The 23,217-nt window shown below is 42.6% G+C and overlaps 1 protein-coding gene and 1 long non-coding RNA gene across 3 annotated transcripts in view; one reads left to right on the top strand and one right to left on the bottom strand.

Moving 5' to 3' along the window:
- Positions 1 to 23,217, bottom strand: part of LOC115134056 (zinc finger E-box-binding homeobox 2-like) — an 85,862-nt gene that overhangs the window by 58,777 nt on the left and 3,868 nt on the right. The window contains exon 2 of one of the 2 annotated variants that reach the window (XM_065025741.1): positions 19,173 to 19,334. In XM_065025741.1, coding sequence (XP_064881813.1) covers positions 19,173 to 19,245 — 73 coding nt within the window. In that variant the 5' untranslated portion in view covers positions 19,246 to 19,334. Of the gene's footprint in view, positions 1 to 19,172; positions 19,335 to 23,217 lie in introns of those variants that run through there. The other variant, XM_065025744.1, reaches the window with a different exon arrangement.
- On the top strand, positions 19,279 to 22,104 carry LOC115134065 (uncharacterized). The gene is made up of 2 exons (XR_003864291.2): positions 19,279 to 19,362; positions 21,126 to 22,104. It is a non-coding gene; the product is annotated as an uncharacterized LOC115134065 (long non-coding RNA).

The raw sequence follows: 23,217 nt of genomic DNA on the forward strand, positions 1-23,217 counted from the left end.
ACTGACTGGCACCAGACACAATCACCCTCTTGATTCAGCAAATTGTCCTCAGAGTAGCTTGTGGTGACCCCCGACCTGCGCAAATCATCTCACAGCAGCTGGTCGAGGTAAACAAGGAGCAATCTCAATTCACCCAGGACAAAAGAGAGTGCTCGTATATGATCTTTCTTCTCTCTCTATTCTATCAGTACAGGTCCTCCTTTATACAAGGACAGCATCAAAGGATCACAGCTCAGTGAATCCAACTGGATTTGTCATATTGCAATATAGGTAGTGATGTTGATGCCTATACAAATACACAAATATCCTCATTAGTTGAAAACCAAACCAGTCTAATACAACTACTATTTGAGCTGTTACATACTAGACAAGGGGAAAGGTCCTAAAGTAGCCCGTGTGTGTACAGTGTACGTGTATTTCTCGAATATAATTGTCAGCATCTGGGCCTGTCCCTCCCAGTCTCACAGAGTGCCAACAACGTCAGACAGGACAGGGTTCTGTGTTCGCAGAGGAGTGTAATTATCATGTTTCCGAAAGGGAGGATGGAGGATGTAATCTCAGGCCTCTGATTAAAAGGGGAAAGAATAGAAGTGAGCAAGTGAAGGCTCCCTTACAAGTGTGTTTACAGGGAGACACACCTTCCACAACCACAACACTTCCACTGACCACTGACCAAGGAGATTACGTTTACCAAGAAGGAAGGTTAGTTAGCATTTAGCCAGAGGCGGAAGTTCGGACTCACACTATGAATAAACATGGCATCCAACTGATAATAGATTCCAAATACAAGGTACTACAATGGGGCACTTCGTTGGGATCCTTTTGAATATGCTGCTGGGGTATCTTTTGCATTGGCAATGCTAAATCTATGATGCCCGTGGTAGTTACCTTGTATTATCAGGAGAACATGGGATGTAAAAGGGAGTGCAGCTTTGCTTCCAACGAGAAGGGGAGAGAAGAAGAAAACAACCTGAATAACTGTCAACATTTGCCCCTGCAAGGTTTTCAATCTGTCAGTGTGTCAAGCTACCTTCATTTCCCTCTCCTCCCAGAGAACTGACCATTTGATCCCGCCCAGAGAAACCGCTCCAACACATTTCAGATGCAACATCTCCTGTGACAGAATTCTTCTTTTTTTCTTCTTTTTAAGACACCCTTTATTCACTCGGTCCAAGAAAAGAAAGAAAAAAAGATCAGCAATGAAGAAATCGAGCGCACCGCATTTGTCCCCAGAACATCGGCCTCTCAGTCGTGCCGTTTTATCAACGGCACATTTGGAACTAAGTTGAATTTCAAGACGTTATACCATCCCTACCCACTTTCGAACAACTGCTATTCTCAATCTACCCCCCCCCCCCCCCCCCCCTACACGAGTATATCATTTTCTACCATTTTGTCAGTTTCGTGTCCTTTTCCATAGATTAACCTGCGATTGTGATCTGTTTTCAGTCTTCCAGAGAGGTTGGCATTGTGGGGAAAGTGATGTTTATCTCCGGAAGACGTGCGAACACAGATTACGACCAACAATGAGGTGGGAAAATACAAAAAAGTCAAAGTGTAAGAAATGACAGATAACATCCCATGAGTTGTTGGGGGACGTTCCTCTTCCTCACTTTCTTTTTTTATGAACAGCTTTTCTTGTTTCACTTTGCTTCCGCTTCTATGGTGACATGAATGCGGCTTGTCTCTGATTGGATGAAGAGAGTAAACAACGACAAAAGCAGCCCATTTAACCCGTGTGCATTACCACGGCTACATCACATGATAACTCGACAGACAGAAGGTTGACTGGATGAAAGCTGAAACTTCAGAGCCAAATCATCAATTTTAGTAGCATGGATGTTCAAATAGCACTAATAAAGATCCGTAATGATGAAACCGAAGAGAACATTTCTTGGAGGCCTCATTTGGTAAATAAATGAGCTGAAAGAACTGTGCAAAAGTTTTTTTTTTTTTTTTAAAGGTCTTTCAAGCTCTTCTAAACACGCTTGGGCTGAGTTACGCATCACCGAGGCTATAATCTTCACTCAATCTCAGAAAATTACCCCCATCCTCCTTCTTCCTCCTCCTCCCACCCCCAAAAAAACCTTATCAGCAGATACTCCCCTTCACTTTATTTCATTTATGAATTACAAGAAAGATGCTATTATATATTATTAATTTTGGTGCTGTTCTTTGGCTCTGGCTTCGTTCGGCGGTGAGCTGCGGATGTCGGCGCGGTGTAATTATGTTCTAGCCGGGCAGCCATCCGTTTCCTTTCAAAAATTTACAGGATTCTTAATCACGTTGCTCATTTGGGTGCACAGTAGCGAGGATGGCGCAACACAAACAGGGCACGTCTGTTTACACAGAAACACCTGCTTAGCATTGATAGCAGATGTCAGTCAGTGAACAGAACAAAAAAAGAGGAAAATGGAATTAAAAAGGCAAGCATCACCAACTTCTTATTATTTACTTTACTGCGAAAATGAACTACTATAATGGTGGATAGAGAGGAGGGAGGAGAGAGCGGAGAGAGAGAGAGAGGAGGGAGAGGAGAGAGGGGAGAGAGAGAGAGGGTAGGCAGAGGTTGAGAGAGGAGAGAGAGAAGAGAGAGAGAGGAGGGAGAGGTTGGGAGAGGAGAGAGAGAGGAGAGAGAGAGGGGAAGGAGAGGAGAGAGAGGAGAGAGAGGAGGGAGCATATTACAAATGCCAAGAAAACTAGGACTTATAATTATGCCCAGTTTTTTTTCTCTCTCATTTATTTATCTTTTTCCTCTGGTTTTCTCCCACCTGCATGGAATGAGAGCAGGCAAGCCAGCATCTTAGGCATGATGAGATTTGGAACCCGTTTTTCTCCTCTCTTTTCCGGTTAAGAAAACATCTATGGCCTTATATTTCTCTCCATTTGCATCAGTCTTTACTGCATTATTCATTAGCATTTTAGCGGGTTGGGTAATTAAATTTCTCCTCGCTGGGATGCTGTTTGTTCATTTGTATTTATATTAAATGTGAATATTTTTGTGATGAAAATGCAGAATGCTGTCAATCGACTTTCTTCACCTTATAAATGGATGACTATGGGCGAGCAAGCTTTGAAAATACTTTATTGTTCTTGCCGGTCTCACTAAATGGCTTCTTCTTAAGAATAATATTCACAAGTCAACTACCGCATTGACAAACATATTTCACTGGATGAATGTGCTCGGCCAGGGATATTGGATCCCATGGTGATCTGGCTCCCCCCCCCCACCCACCCACCCACCCACCCTATAGTAAAATATCAACAACAAAATGGCCACTGAGGACCTTTGTGACACACTGAGAGACAAAGATACAAATAGCGGAGACACTGTGCCTTTAAAGCCCATCTGGCCTGGAGACGTAATAAAATTGACGTATTGATTCCTTTGAATTTACGAATGCCTGTTTCATAAACTCCATTTCCAAAGCCTAGCCCTCTTTAGAGCGCTGTCATTTTCCCCCCAAATGGATCAATTATGTGCCCACGTAATCCCGTTACCTGTGAAATCCACGCATACTTCCCCCATTTGCGGCGGTTCCCAGGCGGACAGACTCACATTAAGCGCACATAAACAAACTCGAGGTTTTCCCTGACATTAGGGATTGTTTTCTCACTGTATATTACGCACCGAAGACGAGTTCCTCCCTTAGGGTTTAGGAGAATATCAGAAAGAAGCTCTCTCCCTCTTCTCTTTACATATGGGTAAGGGAGGCATACCTGCCTTTTTACATCCTAGTCAACACCCTCTCCTCGCTTACTCTGCCTTGCTGCCCGCCTAGGAAAAACTGAATTCAATACTAATGTCTCATCTTTATCTGCTCACAACAAGTTCAATGCTAATCTATGACACAGCAGATAATACATCCAATAAACTGATTGGGATTTTTTTGTTTGTTGCTCAATCACACCATACAATTCCCTCAATATGTGCCCCTATACCCTCTAAACATTTAACATCCATCTGGTTGTCGATACTGTGTTCCTTTGCGTCCATTTTCACACCCGCTGTGTCCCAGGCACCTTCCACGAGGAGTGAGGTGATCGCTCGGACGGTATCTCCAGAAATGGTATCTCCAGAAATACAACATGTTTGTGGGTTTCTACCTTCTCTGTATCACATCGAAAAAAGAAGAAAAAAAGGTGAGAAACATCCAAGGTTTTACAATGTTGTACCTACATTACCCGTTGTGTAGACATATGTGGAATGTACTGTACCAAGGCAAGGTAGCTAGGCATAATATGAAAGGCCCACTCCCTCCCACCCTCATCTCCACCCACAACAAATCTGTTTTGCTATCTTCCATTCTTGAAGTCCAAAAAAAAAAAAAACTTGTCCAAAAAAAAAAAAAATCTGTCCTGGATCTTATTTGTCACACTCCAGAGGGCAACAAGCGGCTCAGTTACACTACACTCGCACTGAACAATCTGTCTGGTGAAGGTTCACAAAACTATGAAATACCTTGTCAGATACTGCCTGACCTGTTCAGCAGAGTGACTCTGAAAATAATCAAATACAAAAAATATAATAATAAAGGGATATTCTGCGAAGAAGAGAGGCGAGGAGGACGCAAGGAGGGAGAGGAGGGAGGTGGTGCAGCGTTTATGAAAGGGGGGCACTTTCTGCCTTTCTACTCGGGGAAAGCTCGCTGCTCTCTCCTCACAATCAGCCATGCACACCCCCCAGCCATTGTGCGCAAGGGGCTTTAAAGATAAATGTCTGCATGTTAACCACATTTGACATGCTGTACAGTAGCAGCCACCTTGGGTCTCAGGACGCAGCCAAACAACAACAAAAATACAACATGCAATCCCAGCAAGGATGTCAAACATGAGGAAAAGCACAACAATTTGTCACATATCTGTAAAAGTTGTGGCTCGCTCGCTGTGTTGCACCAGAGGATGGAGAAAAAAAGGGAGGTGCGTGCGTGCGTGCGCGTGTGTGTGTGTGTGAGTGAGTGGGTGAGTGAGTGAGTGGGTGAGTGAGTGAGTGTGCGGTGAGGCCTAGAGATTGATGTGCATGGGTATCATAAGGCACACACCTGAGTAAATGTTGCCACTATCCCAGACTGACAAACTTGTGTCATATCACCAAACCTCTGATAAAACACCACAATCAAAAAAGTGATATTGTGAGGAACATCATGTAACATTTGATATCCCTCTCATGCCGGAGCTGACGTCACAAGGTCAGTCAAGTGACGAACACGTAGTTCATTAACAGACAACATATGCAGAAGTACAGGCCATCAGTAGCTAGCCTGTAGTCTGCTTCTTCCATGGATTTCTCTGGAAATCGGACTGAGGTCGTAACTGAGGCCAAGAACCTGACCATAGAGTTCTGGAACCAAACCGTGTGGTTCTGGAACCTGACCGTAGAGTTCTGGAACCAAACCTTGTGGTTCTGGAACCTGACCAAAGAGCTCCATCCCAATGTGTGGTGCTGCTAAGAAACTGTGGGATGGAACCGGACAATGGAGAGAAACCATTGTTTTTACAATTGGACAAGTCTTCCATTATCCTAATGCCACACACATGACCTTATTCCATGGGCCCTGCTTTTCTGATGGATTTATCAGGGGGGGAAAACACCTAAAAGACCTTTCAAATGCCACATGTTCCTATCTCTGGTGTTTATCTTATCAGTAGCAGCCGAGAGGAATTGCTAAAATGATGCTAACGAAGACTGAATTCCAAATAGGTTCAGTGTTTTGCAAACAGCTTCAGCTGCGTGCTGGGAACAGGGAAGAGCAGACAGGAGGAGGATGGCAATCTCAGTTTACACAGTCTCCGCAGTGCTGCTCCTTTTATAAATTACCTCATCAGTGACTGAAATTAACACCGATTCTTGCAGGCAATTTCTCAATTTCCAATGCTAATTACGTTTTTCTCTTTACTTTTAAATTCTGTACCACCTGTTTAGGGGGGGAAGACATCTTAGGCAACGCAGCCGCATTTAATCACTATTTTAATTAACCACGGTGTAGATGTGAAAAAGAAGCAATTATAATGCAGATGAATGATGATTTTCCCACATTAAATTGTTTTGTTTCTTCGTTATGTTGATTGCATAAATACAGGCAGGGAACAATTTTTATCTACTGTAATTTTGTAATTGTTTTGCAACAAAAAAAAATTTGGGGGACAGAGAGACTAAGTTCATCTGTTTACAGATTGCTTAATTTTTGTTTAAACCCTGTAATTACTGCCAATACGTATTTGGGGTAAAACTTCATTTTGACAAGCAGAAGCTAGGCAGCCCTGCTACTGATGTGCTTACACTGTATCAAGCCCAACACCTAATGTCTGTACACATTGTGGCATCTCTGTCACACTCTTCCTCTCCATAAAAAAAAAGCAAGAAAACTTAACAACATCTTTACCTCCATCGACCTTTTCCAACTATTTAACTAAAGGAAAGTCATTCTCCCCCCCTCCCTCCCCTTTTACCATTGAGCAGACAGTTGCAAATGAAAGCACAGATGGGTACTACAAGAATGGACCCATAATCTTTACTGGCTCATGAAAATATCATTGGGTTTGAAGAAGACTGGTGTCTTAGAGGACTTTTACAGGCTGTGTTCTCAGGAACTTGCGTTTATATTAATGGCACAAGCACTGCCACGATAAAGAATAAAAGTCATCAACATAGCAAGTTCCCCTAAAATGGTATTGTTTCTTCCGCTAAAAGCCTTTGTTGGCTAACAAGCTCAACTGATATAGAGATGCACCTATTCACCTCCGTGTTTGGCACAGAGGTGAATTAGACTGACCGAAGTCAGAGACGCACACACTGTCGTGGCTTGAAATGGTGGAACCAACCGACCCATTAGAGACCAGAGGACTGTTCGGAATTACTGTCCACATTTGATGGGGAGACGAGATATCTGGCATGGCTGATGGCTTGGGGCCTACAGGCCTTTCACCCTGACCTGGCTAGCGTGGTCTGCTACCGGACATCTTGTCCCCCCCTTCCCCTGTCTACCTTCCCTCAGCTAGCTGCCTGCCTCCCCCTCCCCTTCACTAATCTCACTGCAAGCAGCTTTCAGTTTGAGCAGAGACCATAAAGAGGAGGAGAGAAGGGAGGGGAGGCATCAGAGTCCTGCAGCCACAGGCAGTGCCGTGAAGCTTCTCTATGAACAAAACTTCAGTGGGAAATAGGGAGGGGCTCAAGTACAGTATGTGTATGCGACTATAATATGTTGCTTTTGTATGGGTTTTGAAAAATGGTTCGCGAGAGAGTTTGAGCACAGTGCGTAATTCCCAAAAAAACAACAACAAAATCCGTAATACCGGTCATGAAAATAACCCATATATACTACGCAGTAAACACAGAACCTCTGAGCATACATCAACACTAAAAAAGAGAATATTTATGAGTCTCTGCTCTTCCGACTTTCCAAGAGCACCTCAAGAGATTCACAGCAAAACTTGGTATATATATAATCATATCTTTGGAGAAAAGAGGCAACCCCATTCTGAATATTAGTGGTGATGGCTAGGAGTAAACAGAGCATAAAATCCCGAGGAACTGTGACAAGGCCCATATGCACGCAGACAATACCAGGCCGGCATCTCCATGCCTTTGTTCCCAGCTTAACAAAACTCTGCCGTCACACCACTTTGACTCAATGCTGCCTGTCGAACGGCCATCAACCCGTCAGGCCCTGGCTGTCACATGCAAAGCTCACAGAGAGAGAGAGAGGGGGAGTGAGAGACAGAGACAGGGGAGAGATGGAGATAGAGAGCAAGAAGGAGAGATTGAAAAAAAAAAGATGTGCGAAAGTGTCATACTTCTCCGAGGCTCTGCGGCTGTTAAAGGGGCGAACACATTTTAAGCATGTGTGCGTGCGGAGGAAAGATGAAAGAAAAGAGAGCAAAGATGAGTACAAGAAACAACGATAGTCACCTAGATCTCTGACTTCCCCTTTAATAAGAATATATGTTAAGAGGATTTCAACTCTGCTCCTCAGGGGATTTGAAACATTTTACAGCGGAATTCTCGTCCTGCTTTGTGACGTCGCAGAGACAGAATTGGAGCAGCGAAGAATCACTGAAAGTTTCATCAAACAAATCCTTATCTCGATTTCTCTAAGGGCTATAGAGGAGAGTAATTCAAGAAGATAACGGTGCCGCTCATCTGTGTCCTGCTACAACCCAAGGTGCGACAATTGCATTTGTTCTCTCTCTCTCTCTCTCTCTCTGTGTGTGTGTGTGTGTGTGTGTGTGTGTGTGTGTGTGTGTGTGTGTGTGTGTGTGTGTGTGTGTGTGTGCGTGTGTGTGTGCGTGTGCGTGTGCGTGTGTGTGTGTGTGTGTGTGTGTGTGTGTGTGTGTGTGTGTGTGTGTGTGTGTGTGTGTGTGTGTGTGTGTGTGCATGTTAGTGTACAACTTTTTCTGAAAGCCTGACGTTTAATATCCACCACTGCACTCACTCACTGAGTGGTTTTGATCCTCAGCAATATCATCCATTGCACTAAACCAATTTTTCCAAGTCACTATTCCAGCTAAACAACAAATGCTTGTCTTCATATCCATCCCCCCCAAAACCCAATAAAAGACAACACTAAAGTTGGCCATTACTGCAGAGATTCGGAAGCAGAGGCGAAAAAGGGAAGAAAAAAACTTGAGAAAAAAGGCCTACTCATCCCTTCATCCGCCTAACTCTGCGCCCACTACCCCTGTGGCCTAGCTCGCTCAGGGCCCTTTTCTCTCGCTTCTCTCCTCCACCCTGGCCAAGCCAGGGAGAGATTTGTCTCACCCTCCCGCCCTGCCACTGTCAGTTCCCTGTCTCTTTCCTCGGTCCCTACCCTGGCTGTCAGGTTCTGGCCTGCCAATTTCAACTTGAAGCTTGACTGAGCTGATTTGATGCAAATACCTCAGGGGAGAATCCTGAAACTGATGAACAGTTATGTCAAGTCGATTTTGCACCGTTGGGAAAAGGTAACCTCTGCGTCGGAGAGGAAGAAAAAAACACAACAAGGTTAAAGAGAGAGGGAGGCTTTTGGTGCACATGTAATAGCGCCCGGCTCCGCGTCCCCCCCCCTCCGCCGCCCCGTGTCCCCTTGCTGCCTCTTACCGCTCCTCAGAAATGGTAACTGTCAGTAGAAGTACTAATTGCAGATGTGCCAAGCTGCCATTATAATAAAATCAGAGGCCGTGTGGACATTAAAAATGGCTGCCTCATTTGAGAGACTGCTGAAAAGGTAGGCATAACTGAATATTTCATGACTTTAATTACTAAGGAATATTCCTTTCCGGCAGTATGGACCAAGTGTTGCTGTAACTAATTATGAAAAGTAATAACATTAGAGATCCTGTGATAGCCAGTTTACAAGGTAGCCTACTTGGCATGTTGAGCCACTATAATATCCCAGACCCATTCAATACTAGAATACATACAGGGAAATGATCTCTCTCTGCCTCTCTACGTTTCTCACAGTCTCTCTCCCTCTACCTCACCACCTCTACTAGATGTCCCTGCCATTTGAATGAAAACAGACAGAATATTGAGAGACTTTCTCCTCCTACACATTTTCTTAACAAAGCCCTGATGCAACCAGGTACCTGGACCGTGAAGTGCCATTTGATTAATCCTTTAATTCACAAGACTAAGTACCTGTGTGGCTCTAACCTAACTTCCGCGCTACCCAGCCATACATTTACACAACTTCATCATCCTGACTCCCTGTGATGTCAGTGGCTCAGTTCGATACGACTCTGCCTGAACATTATTCAACTATGCTGCCGCCAATGGTGCATCCCTGGCGTAACGTACGACCACTGATACGGCCGTGGAGAGAAGGAAAGCACAAGGTCTGCTTTGATGGGCATGCTAATTCTAATACCCCTAAGTAGTAAGAATAACAAAGTGATGGAGAATTTATCTCAGGAATGTTGGAACAAGACGCTGGAGTGATAAGAGTGAATCTTCCTTTGGGTAGGAAAGCAGGGAGTACCCAGTAATTACTGACGGCTGGGGTCGAGCCTGGACTCACAGAGGGTAAACAGTCAGTGATAGTGCAGGTAGAGGGCACCGAGTCAGCCCAGGCCTTTTTTTGTTGTTGCCGCAACTAGTCCCAAACCCTGCCCCAATCCTAACTTTAGCCCTCCACCCCTACCCCATTCCCAGAAACATACCCTAGCCCTCAACCTCAGCCCTTTTCCCCTGACCCTGCCTCCACCCTATGGCTCTGGTCCTGTGTGTCAGAAAGGCTGAGGACAGGCCTGTCGGTGTGATTATCCTCCAGCTACCTGAGGAGGTGTTTGTTTGACATTGGTGTTTGACAGCGGCGGGGCGCAGGCCGTTCAGTGGGGGCTCCATCGCCAGTCAGAACCTATTAACACCAGAATTCACCTCGGAGTTTTTACAAGGCCAGACTGGTTCACACACTATCTTTACACGTGTCCTTACTACCGATGACATTTAAAGGGGGGGAGGTGTGTGTTTTTTCTCTCTCCTTGGCTCACTTTTACCAAAGGTTAAATGTATGTTTGAATAACAAGGGGAAACGTAATTTCATACAATTTCCTCTATTGCTGCAACGTTCGGTTAAGAGCTCAGTTGATCAAGCGATAAGATGAAAGCGTATAAAGTGACAAAAATGTAGCGCTACAAATGACTGAATCTGCCCAGCAATCAACTGCAATTACAAAGAAATAACAGTGGCACAGTTACCTTCCATAATATTCAACACGGACCCAGTACGTCCTTAATCAAGACAGACACCACCGTCTCCATTTCCAACCGGGAAAAGGTAGGAAAGGAGAAAATCTCTCTAGGTGACTTGGCTTCTACATGATTCAAACAAATGGAAGGAAATGAGCTGAAATGAGGCAACATGTTCTATTAGGTCTTAGTAAGGGGAATAGCATAACAGTGTAAAATGCATTGAGTCGTATGTGGGGAAAAAGTCCTACATTTCCAAATGTCATGATACCTTAATCTGAAAATCTCTTATTGATTGTCCCATGTGTCCATGACCTTGCCAGGAGTGCTCTTCCACCCGACAGTCAAACATACATCAAAGAGTGTGTGTGTGTGTGTGTGTGTGTGTGCGTGCCTTGTGTCTGGTCAGACTTGGTGAAAAAACTAAATCCACCGACTTCAGAGGACGAAACAGGAAACTGAGGGACCACTTTCGGGCACTGTTTTCCCGTAAAGGTGACAACTTTGAACATGCGGATAACGAACAGCGGACAGAGAAACACAGCGCCATTCACACACTACCAACCAGATCAAAAGGCATCTGATGAGATAAAGCGCCTCTTATTTTCCTCACAACTAGTGTTGCTACCTTCCTTTTTTAGCTTTTTAGTAGACCCTCTCCCCATCCCCGACAGCAGTATGGAGTGATATACTCTTAGCCATTATCATTAGCACACCGATATTTCTATAGGCCATAATACAGTCATTATTGAACTTGCGGAATACATGCTGTTTAGGCTATGGGGGGACGTGTCATGCATGTGGGCACTATACTTACTCACTCGTGAGGGAAATCCAGATGTATATTGTAAGAGGACAATCAGCAGAAATGGGAGATTTCCATTGAATTTGTCCTTGTTCTGAAGCCCAGACGGTGTATTGCTAGAACTGTCGAGTTGCTGTGTATTACGCTGACTGCGAGTCACATGCAACACGTCATAATGAAACATACGATTATGCGCACAAAACGCGGTGCCTTTGAACTTCTCATTTGTTTCGTTAAGAAATGGAAATGTTCATTCCCACCTGCTATGCAACCTGTCGCAAGTCACACCAAGTGTACCTTGCAAATAGGAGAGTTGACACGTGGAACATTTTGAAAATCACACGCAAGCCATTGTAAACAACTAGACGTGTGCAAACAGCGGGATAGGAACCGAATGGATGGGCCGAAAAAAAAGACTTTGCATTTTCACTTGAGAAAATGTCAAATGAGGCATGATATTTTTCAAAAGTGTATTTTTCTCACCCAATGCATAAAACATTGTGGGCTTAGGATAAGGAAGTACACACATAAACGTGCAATCCAAAATGCATGCAATTATTTGCCAGTCCACTGAAGTTTCAATTTCAGTGTTTGCCTTGTGTCTGTATCACACACACACACACAGAAAAAAAGGAAAAGAGCCAAGGAACGAATGAAAGAAGAGAAAGACAGTCGGCTGAATATGCTCCAGCTTCAGTGGTGTATGAGTTCACATCACCTTACCGGGGAGTGGATATGAACTGTCAAGTCACAAGAGGACGGTGACAGAGACGGGGCTTAGAGGACGAGTCACGGCGGAGCGGCGCCGCAAACACCTTAAATTCTGTCACTTCTCCTCCATCATTCAATCTTTCACACTCGCGAGTCGCTAAGGTCCTCACACACACACACACACACACACACACACACACACACACACACACACACACACACACACACACACACACACACACACACACACACACACACACACACACACACACACACACACACACACACACACACACACACACACACACACACACACACACACACACACACACACACAACCTGAACCAGCGCAAGACGAAGGTGGAGGTGGATAAAGTGAAAACAAGTCAAACTTATTAAGACTTGATCCTCATCAAAACATGATCAAATGTCTAGTGGCCTTAAGCATTATGAATATTGAGTCATCAAATCAACATATTAAGCCAAGGGGCTTGAGGACTGCCTTCTCATTGGTTATGATTCATGCATTTTTCTTATTCAACGATGACGCAAGAAACTCACCACTACGTGGTCCTCGACAGTGACATAAGTAAGCAGCACAGAAGACTGCCAGCAGAACAGCAACTAGAGCTGAAGCTATTGCAGAGGGAAGGAATTTCAGCTATAATGATGGGTTGGGTATTCGTTAAAGCCAAGCGAGTCCCCTATCCAAGATCTCGCAGCTTTTCCACACACACACACACACACACACACACACACACACACACACACACACACACACACACACACACACACAAAAAGCAGAACATGGAACAGGCTGTCCTGACTCTTTACTTTAGACAAGGTACACAATAAGAAGGCACCGGAAAGGGAGAGAGGGAAAGTTGTCAACAGAGATGAGAAAATGTTCTATGCATGCGAAGAGCAGAAACCTGAACTGTCCAAGTAAAGAGTGAGTGTGTGCCCACAAAGAGTTAACCACTTCCCCTGGTATCGAAGCATGGGTTAATATCACGCTTGCCTAGTAAAGAATTATCCCTGCACCTCTCGGAACAAAAGACTCCTTTTGCAAACAGACTCCTACTTTCCCCCAGTGTCCAAAGGTGTTTGCTGAAGTAAATCTGTCTAAATCCCGGTCAGCTTGGGAAGGGGGGGAAGGTGTACTAATAACCCTTTTTTTTCTTAACAAAAAGTTCTGGTTGGAAAAGAAAAAGAAAGAATCTGGAATTCATATCACATGATGCATTTAAAGTTGTAGGCTGAAGCATCCCCCCCTTTCAAAGCTTGGCAACGGATTTGCATACATGATTCTTTAGTCTGATTGAGAGAGAGGAGAGAGGAGAAATAGATCTCACTAGACAATAAAGATATCTTGCCAACCAACTTAAGAGAAGTGGAAGCATGCGGTTAAACTTTGGTCCACATTTCTAGGGGGGGACCAAATCTAATCTTAAAGTAGAGAGAGTACTGAGCTATAAAGTAAAGAGAAACAAAAATGGTAACACTGTTTGAACTGGGTTTTATTTTCATCACATAACACAACTACTAAACTTTTCTCAGTAAACCCAGCATAGTGTATCAACTAACATGATACTTTGAAAGATCACACTGCAACAACTCCAGAAATAGTCTCTCCTATTGACCTCTGACACACCTGCTCTTCTAGTGACATACAAAACACACATCCACAAGGAATCCCTACAATATCACGTGAGAATGCAATTTGACAAATAACAATAGACATAAGCACTGCGTTGCGCCCCAATTCTTATTTCAAAATGGACAACAACAACAAAAAACACCCCCCCCCCCCCAAAAGTAATTGTGTCTAAACACACCTGCTCCTAGCTAGTATAGACTTCTTAAGTTAGAATCTGATCCGTTTCAGACACCTTTTCATTTTTTTTTTTTTTTTTTAAGTGTGAGAGTGAGTGTCCATGAATAGTACAGGCATGCCATCTCGTAACACTATCTGACTGTCAGGAGGGCCAGGCCTACCCCGGTAGAGTAGGAGCTATATTAGGCTAGTAACCAGGGGACACCCAACAAACAGCCACAAACACCTAAGTTATTTTGTTCACCACCCACCCTTCTGCCATTTTTTTGTGTTTTTTTTTGTTGCTATTGCTCTCCTTTCTTGCTTTCCCTTTCCCCCCCTTTTCATCTCGGCCTTTCTGATGCTGAATGCAAATGTAGCCTGCTGGCGGTGAAAGGGCTGAATTGTGATTAAGAAGAAGAAGAGCTCCTTTCTTTGTTCTCCCCTCGGGGGATGTTTACTGGGAGAGACACGGCGGATCAGATATGAAAGACATTCAGGTCAGCATTGATGTGAGCAAAAGTGAAACCATACCTAAGGCATTCCAAAGACCGTGGTGTCAGGGGTTCAGCTAACGGTGCCTCTGCTGTGTGTGTTCTCCCTGTTAGGCGGAAATATCTTCACAAGCCAGAGACGGAGAAAAAAAAATATATAGAACCCAAAACAAAATAAAAATGGGATTTAAAAAAAATAATTTAACAGACAAAATCTTTTGGGATAAAAGTTGCGTATTGGTGTCCGACTGAGGAGATGGTCATTATTGTTCTGTCAGATTCATAATCGTCTGATACTGGCATGAATCTGGTTCCTCACGACATGAGTTTGTGGTTGAACGTGATGTCAGGGAGATCTATGTCGTTTTGAATGAACTAAAACCTTTACCAAGTCGAAAGTCGCCCACACTAGGCGATGGAATGCATATGGAGATTTATTGAATATTCTGGAAGTTCTGAAATCTAACAGGTAGAGATCCAGTAACACAAAAGTGTTCAGTGGTGCACGTCCGACTATAGTCGTTTTAGCAGAAGGATATATTAAGCTCATGATGACCCCCGTTTGATAAAAAAAAAAAAAAAAAGAAGACAAAACATCAAACTACAGTGAAGCATCAACTAAACTGTATCTGCTTGAAAAGCGTGAAAAGGGCAACAAAGGTCTCTCGCGTAACGACATGCCAGAAATCAGGATCAGGATGTTGTTTTGGGAACAGTGCACACACAAAAAAAACACACATCCTCAACATGCCGCATCTACCATTGCCAGACACCATCAGTCTATGAGTCTAAAGTAAATAATCTAATAATACCTCATCATATGACATATATGAAATAGCTTTTCTAAAAAAAAAAAAAAAAAACCTGGGTTTGTCTGGACACCTCATGCCTCTGTCACTGCTGCCATGCGAACAGTGCAGGCCCCTGCCGAAGGGAGATTATTTCTTGCTGGCTCGTAATATCTGCAGAAATTATTTCACTTGCTTAAACAAAATAATCCTTCTCTAAACACTGATGCACCACGGCAACACCGCCCTTCCCATTTTTTTTGCCCGAGTGAAAAAGCCATCAGAAAAGGTGACCGGCTATGGTTGCTTAGACAATTGCACCCTTGTGGGAATGGCAGCATGAATGGTACAGTGGACACCCCAGCACTATTGACGTTATAAAACATGTAAATGAAACACATTACGACTGACAGTCAATTATCTGTGAGCGCCAGCGAACCTGCCCTCCTTTTCCCTGTGACAGCAACAAAATAGTGCCTACCTTGGGAAGAGGAAAACATTTGTGAAAAGGGAAGGGGGGGCTTGGTGTGGGGGGGGGAGTTTTCTCTTCGACTCGGGAGCAAATGCACCTTAAAAGCAAATGAATAATAGAGATGGACAAAATGTTTAGACTGGAAGGAATCTGCCATTGTTTGGGCTGAAGGCAGGGCTGAGGCTAAAGAATTAGTAGGACTCCTTTATATCTTTAGCGTGAATGCACACAGCCTTTTATAATCACATTCACAGCATTGTATTAAACTATTGGAGCCAGAGAGAGAGAGAGAGAGAGAGAGAGAGAGAGAGAGAGAGAGAGAGAGAGAGAGAGAGAGAGAGAGAGACAGAGAGAAAGCTGGAAAGTGTCATCCTTTAGTTTTGTACCTTTAATTATGTAATCAACATATCCTGGAGCATGGTAACATCTATGGAGAGGCTTTCTGTTGATTGAAAATGTATAGGTCTTTGCATTGTATTACAGGAAATGTCAGAGAAACAGACCTTTGGAATTGCTACCTTCACATTTGAAACGTCTCCGGAAAAAGTGGTAGCGTTTTTATGTACCAACTCATAAAATGGCACGCCCTGTACAGGCAAAACCACATAAGGCACACAACTCCAACATTACTCCGGAGTTGAACGTAAAACAAAGTAAATGAGCAGGAGATGCTGACCAGTACCACTGTCTGCCATTTCCATAGTAAATGTCTCTTTACCCATACTGAGAGAGGAATAAAAGTGTAGAAACTGAAAGTATGCCGTGCAAAAGTACTACTTTCTAACAGTACTGATTTGACTAATCCAGTTAGAAGGGAAGAGGTTTGTGGAGTACTTTTCCAGCTGTACTTAGAAACACACAGCGAGGTAGAGACCCCGCAGCTGGGTCTGACTTGCAACACCTGGGAAGGCAGGCAGAGAGAAAACTCCAACAAAACTACAGGGTTGCCAATATCACGTTGCACCGAACTGTGAGATTGACTTTACACTCTTTAACTCTGGATGTGATAAGCATGCATATATGTGGGCCTATAGAATCACACAGCGTAGGTGTGTTATCAACAAACAGCGAAGCCAAATACACCATTTATGACTAGACAACCATTATTGCCTACTATAATGTGACCAAATAACCTAATCTGAATAAATTCACCTGGAATTCCAGAGTTTCACTCTAAGATCAAAATACTGGCTATAGAATTTAGCTATAATTGTGAATCGAAACGTTTAAATCCTACTCAAAATATTCTACAACTACAGATACATGTTTTCTGGGAAACACGACAAACTGCCATGCAGAAAAAACAACATTTATTTCTCTACCCATATCATAAATAAATCATTGACATCATCAATCTATCAATATTCAAAATATTTCAATTGATGGTCTATTTAAAAAATATATATTGTTTACTGCGTTCAAGTAATCTCAATATGTAGGCTATCGGTCTGATAAGGATCCTCATATATAGCTATATAGGGGTGCTATCTATCGGCCAGACACACAAGCTCAGCTCCTATGACATCTCCCCATGCATCCAGGGGAGAAAATGAAATCCACTCTGTCTGAACAGTTCAACCACAGCATTCCCAAAGGGAGAGAGCTATTGAAGGCATCCCATGACAAGAAAATGTAAAAAATGTAAATGGGGAGGGGGACGCCGGGACCACAATGGCATATTCAAAAAATATGATAGAATCTAGAATGTCGAATTTCGACTTGCTCAGCCAGCCTATAATATGTGCACGCTGCACACCACCTCGGCACTGAGGGGGAAGCGACTAAAATAACATGTTAATTATTTTTTTTGCATTTGAGAGTGTGTGAGCTTGCTTGCTGCTGTTGCATGGCGGGAACTTGAAAGGATTTTTGTTTCTGACAAATGCAAATGTCAATCATCAGGTGTGTGTTTGTCAGAAAACACTTACTTGAATGGAGTGTTTTAAAGTAATCCAAACTTTTGTTTACTGGAACAGGTGGGAACCGGTGCTCAGAGGAAAGAACATTCTTATCTCCTAGAAACTACAGTGAAAAGGGGGAACCTACTTTCACTCCTATCTTTTGTTATTCAGAACAACAACAAGCTTGAAGCTACACTTGTAAGCATCAATGCCTCTCCTTGTATTGATTGTGCAAAATCAATACACAACATTTAATAAGGAAAAGAGCCACATAAAGGGAGACATTTCACAAGTATGAGCAAAATTCATACGCATTTGATAAGGCTACTTTGTACAACAACAGAGACTGAAAATCCCAGGGACAAAATAAAATGCAAAGCATTCCCCGTGTAAGGATATATCTCGGGACCCAGACATGTGGTGATGCTGGATTTACTTGTGCACGGGGTGTATTGTAGTCAACAGTCCACAAAAGGGAAAGGAACAGACGTATATTCCCTCCGAAAAGCGATCCACGACATGGCTCAATAACTCCCAACATGTAACACAGTTTGGTGGGTGAACAAACAGTTGGCAATAATAGAGTGACACATGTATCATTCGCCGCTATTTGCTCCACACAAAGCACTTCATATTGCTCATAATAAAATAAATGACACGAGACACACCACCGGTCAATATCACCATCTTAGCGCACATGCCATCTTATTTGGTTACAATAAATTAGTAAACTAAGCTATTGCAGCCTGTTCACTGCGAATTGTCCCCCCCCATGTTCTGTTTCATATTCTTGTCAATTGCCAACGGTGTGGGACACTAATCATTCCCTACTAAAAGGGGACTATGCTTCGAGAGAAAGTAGATAGACACTACAACAAATCATTTGGGTAAAACGCGAGAACTAAACATACCAATAACGCGTAGACATATAAAAATGAATTACATTAATGTCATAATATACTCAGGGGTGTGAGAGTCTAAGCAATGCGTAACATAAGGAACAAACACTTGCTGAAATAAAATACTCAAACAACTAAATCTACAGGTACGTCAAGTACAGAACAGCAAATAAAATTTGTCCTCATCTAACGGGTTTGTCTTGGTGGAAAATAAGGGACTTCGCGACTGAACCGTTATCTGGGCAGGGGGAACTTTCTGAAATTCCTCCCACTGCTACTCAGTCTTTTCGCACAACGATAAACTCTCAACTTATTACAACTTCCATCAAATCGTCTCTGTAAAAATGACGAAATGAGCAAACACGTTGTGCTCCTAATTTCACAACGAAGGATAGACAGTCCCGCCTGTGTACACAGCACAATACTGACACATTACGCATTATTACCCAGTTAGAAGTGTCCCTTTATTTCCTATGAGACGAGAGCAGAACAGAACACGCATTTGGCAATTCGTAGCCAGCCCCTCTGAACTACAGTCAACAGTGACAACATTACAACTCTAGATCCACAACAAACATATTTCGCAAATGACAGTTTGTTATTTTCCTGTCTTTTCTTACCGTTTTTCCTTCTTGGATTGGCTTGTTTTCGCCTCTTACACCTGGGGCCATCCGCCATGATCTCGTGCTTCATTGATAAGAGTGGATCAGATGGCAGCTCGCATGGACTCGACTCCTTGAATCAGCAGCAGCAGCAGCAGCAGCGGCACGCAGGCTCAATATCTAACAACCAAACACAGGCAGCAACAATGTGGGTACACTGGACCGACTGGGAGTAACCATTTAAATATCAGGCGCCAAATGAAACAGAAAATAATAGAAAACCCAACTGATATACAAAACGTTTATTTTATACCCATGCTAAAGTACGATAAGGGGTCGATCAATGTATTGTTGATCTGTATAATGCCAGTGATCGGGATGATGATAAGTGGAAGTGAACATTGACGACGGGGAAGGAGAGGATGCAGAGAAAGGGGGAGACAGGGAGATAGATACACCTTCAGCATGAGGAATAATTCACACGGACTGGCCCTGCTTGGTTAAGCATGCGTTTTTACATTGTGTTAATTTAAATAAGAAAAGTTTGATCATTTCTCATTTCTTTTATTTTCTGCTGTTTCCATTTTATGTTCTGCTTCGATATATATATATATAAAAATAATAACTCGTACATCGCAAACAGCAGGCCTACATTGATTTATCCGGGTTCATGTTTTTTTAACCTACATTTTTTAAATTGAGAGTAACCGATATTGATGATGACACAATGTTAAAGTTGTGAGTTCAACGTTAGGCTTTGTGTCAAATGTAAATATCAGAAAGGCAGAAAAAAAAAAACAGTTTCAATCCGCCAGGCAAATATATCACTTACAACACAAGACAATACAAAATAAAGATGATGCAAAAAGCGTGTTGTGAAATACGTAGATCCTAAATGCCTAAATGTAAAAGAACTCCAACATTAATTTACGAACATTACAAAATGTGTTAATTTAAGATTCATTTGAGATTGCATGCGTATTTTATGTTTTTAGGCCTATCATGCTGAAAAACGTACATAAATAAATAAGTAAAAACAGACTAAACATGAAAACATTCATGATTTCAATGGACTAATCGAGCAAAAATGAGTGGGTTAATTTCTGCCATTGGATTGTAATTGCTATGGGGAACGACCCACGACAGGAAGAACAAATAAACAAAAAAAACTTACAAATACCACAAAATGATGTGTCAACAAAAATACAATTATCCAGACGGGATATGAAACAGATTATAGCTATCTGAACAAAATCATGTAAATGACGTTGATATGATAAGCGAATATTTACCCTATTGTGAGACAGACAACTTCTACTCTACGAAACCAAAGGATACATAAAGACACTAACAAAAAAAACGAGTTGGACACAAAAGGGTGCATGATGGCTCGGTGAAACTGAATCCAAAGCTGAAGAAGACCGAGCTTATTATTATTATTTTTCCTCGTGGTTTTTCGGCTCGAAGAGTAGGCTTTTCAGCAAATTCTACAAAACTGCATCTTCTCTGATGAAACGCACTGCAAGCCTAGATACTTAAAGCGCACCGCTCCCTCATCCACCTGTGCAGGTAGAGAAAGTTTAACGTGAACGCAATGCTATAGCACCAAAGCCCTTAGATACGCTCTAAGTCGAAATCTCTAAAACTATAAATGACCCATTGTATAAAGGTTATTAGTCAAGGTAAAGAAATGGACACATACCTGATTTCCTATAGTACTATCTTTTCGGTTGACTTCGGTTGTAGTGATAACACGAGACTGCAGCGGTAAGCAATTGTGGAGAGAAATGTGCAGGGATCCTTGCAATGATAATAAAGCCTTAGAAATAGTGGTTCGAGAAGGACCGTTATTCCTGCTAGGGCAGGTTAGGACTGATCTCTTTCAGACACTCCAGGAAACAAACCTGGGGACGGACTGACGTGTTACGCCTCTTCTAATGACATTTTTTCTTTCTCTTTTCTGTAATACAGTGGAGAGGAGAGAACCAACCCTGGGACACGCGCCACCTATCGTCACCGGAGGGGATAATTGAGAAGGACCAAACGTGAGCATCTTTTGCTAAACGTAATACGTTTTTTCTCTCTCTCTCTCTCTCTCTCCCAGGCTGTTTGATCCGAGTGAAATGAACTGTGACTGTCGGACTATGACTACCATGTATAGCAGCCGAAGAAGAAAGAATATTATCCAGAAGAAGAAAAGTTGGAACACTCTTATTCAACCGACATGACCACAACTGGAAGGGGGAAAACGGACCAAAATGATGGCGTTGGAAGTTTGTCTGACTCTCCAACACAGTCTCACACATACCAGGGATGAAAATATAAGGTTTGCGGAGTGTTAAGGAAGTGAGCATCAGCGGTTTGGGTTTGTTCATGTTTTATATTTGTAAACGTGTATTTATTTGCCTCTATGGACGTGCGTTTATGTTGTACTATCGCAATAACCACTATGAGTGGAGCATGTACAACGGCGCATGGCCCCGTGCACCTACAAGAGCGAAATAGATGTGTATATTGAGGTGCTTCTCGCACGTGCCAGGTGCAGTCAGGTGCGTACAGGTACTTTCGTTGAAGTTTTCCCGGTGTGTTTTAAACAAAGTCCATGTTAAACTCATCTCTCTGACCAGGTTTGAAAGACGTCAAGTGTATACTTCATTCATTTTTTTTCACAGGTGTTATTCAAGGTTATATCGAAGAAACATATTTCACTCTATTGCAACTATACGACATGGCTATTACTCCAATTCATCTTTCTCTATTTGATTAATTAATTAATTTCCTGGTGATGCTGCTGCTTCAATGTATGTCTCTCTCTCTCTCTCTCGCTGTAAATGGAGAGGAAGGCTCCACCTTTGCAACGCTGTGATTGGTTATGTAAATAAAGTATTATATTTGCTGTCCTGTCCTATGCAGTTATCAACTGTATGGATAATTAAATCATCAATCAAGATGCTCGACTGTTTGATGCCTTTGTCCGAAGCCAATCAAATTCCAGAGAGCTCGGAAGCACAGCTCGAGAGGAAAAGGTGCTCAGCATCTGGCATTAAATGTTCCAAAAGACGGTCGATATAGACAACACAGCTGAAAATAGATTGCTATTAAGAGTATTTTTCAATATTTTTTATCTGCAATTAATTTGAATGAATTATATATAATTGTAGTAATTATAATTCTGATTATTATAAACCATTTGAATATAATGTGTTTGTAATATTATTATTATTATGTTAATTATTACATGTACAGTATTGTATTTATTTACAGCCTACGACTCTATTTATATTGCACTGTTATATTTTCATTAGCTAGTTATGTACAAAATAACTTTGTTGTCATTTATGCAGCTGTTATTGGTCACAGCCAGGTGATAGAGCGTTACAGTCTTGAAGAAGGGGACCCGCTTTACTGCAGCTGGTAGGTAGGCTACTCCCAACTCAAGTTTTGCAGCTCCACTGAGTTATCTGCTTTGTGTGAGGTTAATGTTATGTACAGCGTGTGTGAGAGATGAAGACTGGTGTAGGCGTGTGATTCGCTTCCGACTTTGACAGCAAATAATAGCCTACAATTGCAAGCCAGATAAAGACGCAAAGTCATTCATTTTAAGTGCGCACTGAATGTATGTCAAGCAAGTGCAGGGTCTCTGTTTGACTCGCCAAATCCCACTGTGCTGCCGCTCCACGACTGGAGCGGTGTCCCCTACTCATTCATCCCCTCGCGCTCTGAGTGACACCGCTCCTTGCTTTCAGTTTGAATATTTTATACAAACATATACAGCGTGAAAAGGGATTACTGACGATGGTTGACCTATAGGGGGACTTTAGGGTTAATGAATCTGTTCATTTAATCGAGAGGAAACACAACACACTCTTGTGGCTCTAGAAAGCAAGTGTCTTTATTTGCACGTGCCATGTTTGCTGGTATGAATATCAATGCAGCATATATATGCCCTTTGTCAGTTTTATCATTACTTATGTATTTATCAAGGACTCAAATACGACTGTTTCATGAAGCAGTAAATGCATATAGGCTATGTCAATTTCAACTAGGTTGACATTTAAATGAG

This window comes from Oncorhynchus nerka, linkage group LG2, assembly GCF_034236695.1.
Source record: "Oncorhynchus nerka isolate Pitt River linkage group LG2, Oner_Uvic_2.0, whole genome shotgun sequence".
NCBI classification, from domain to species: Eukaryota; Metazoa; Chordata; class Actinopteri; order Salmoniformes; family Salmonidae; genus Oncorhynchus; species Oncorhynchus nerka.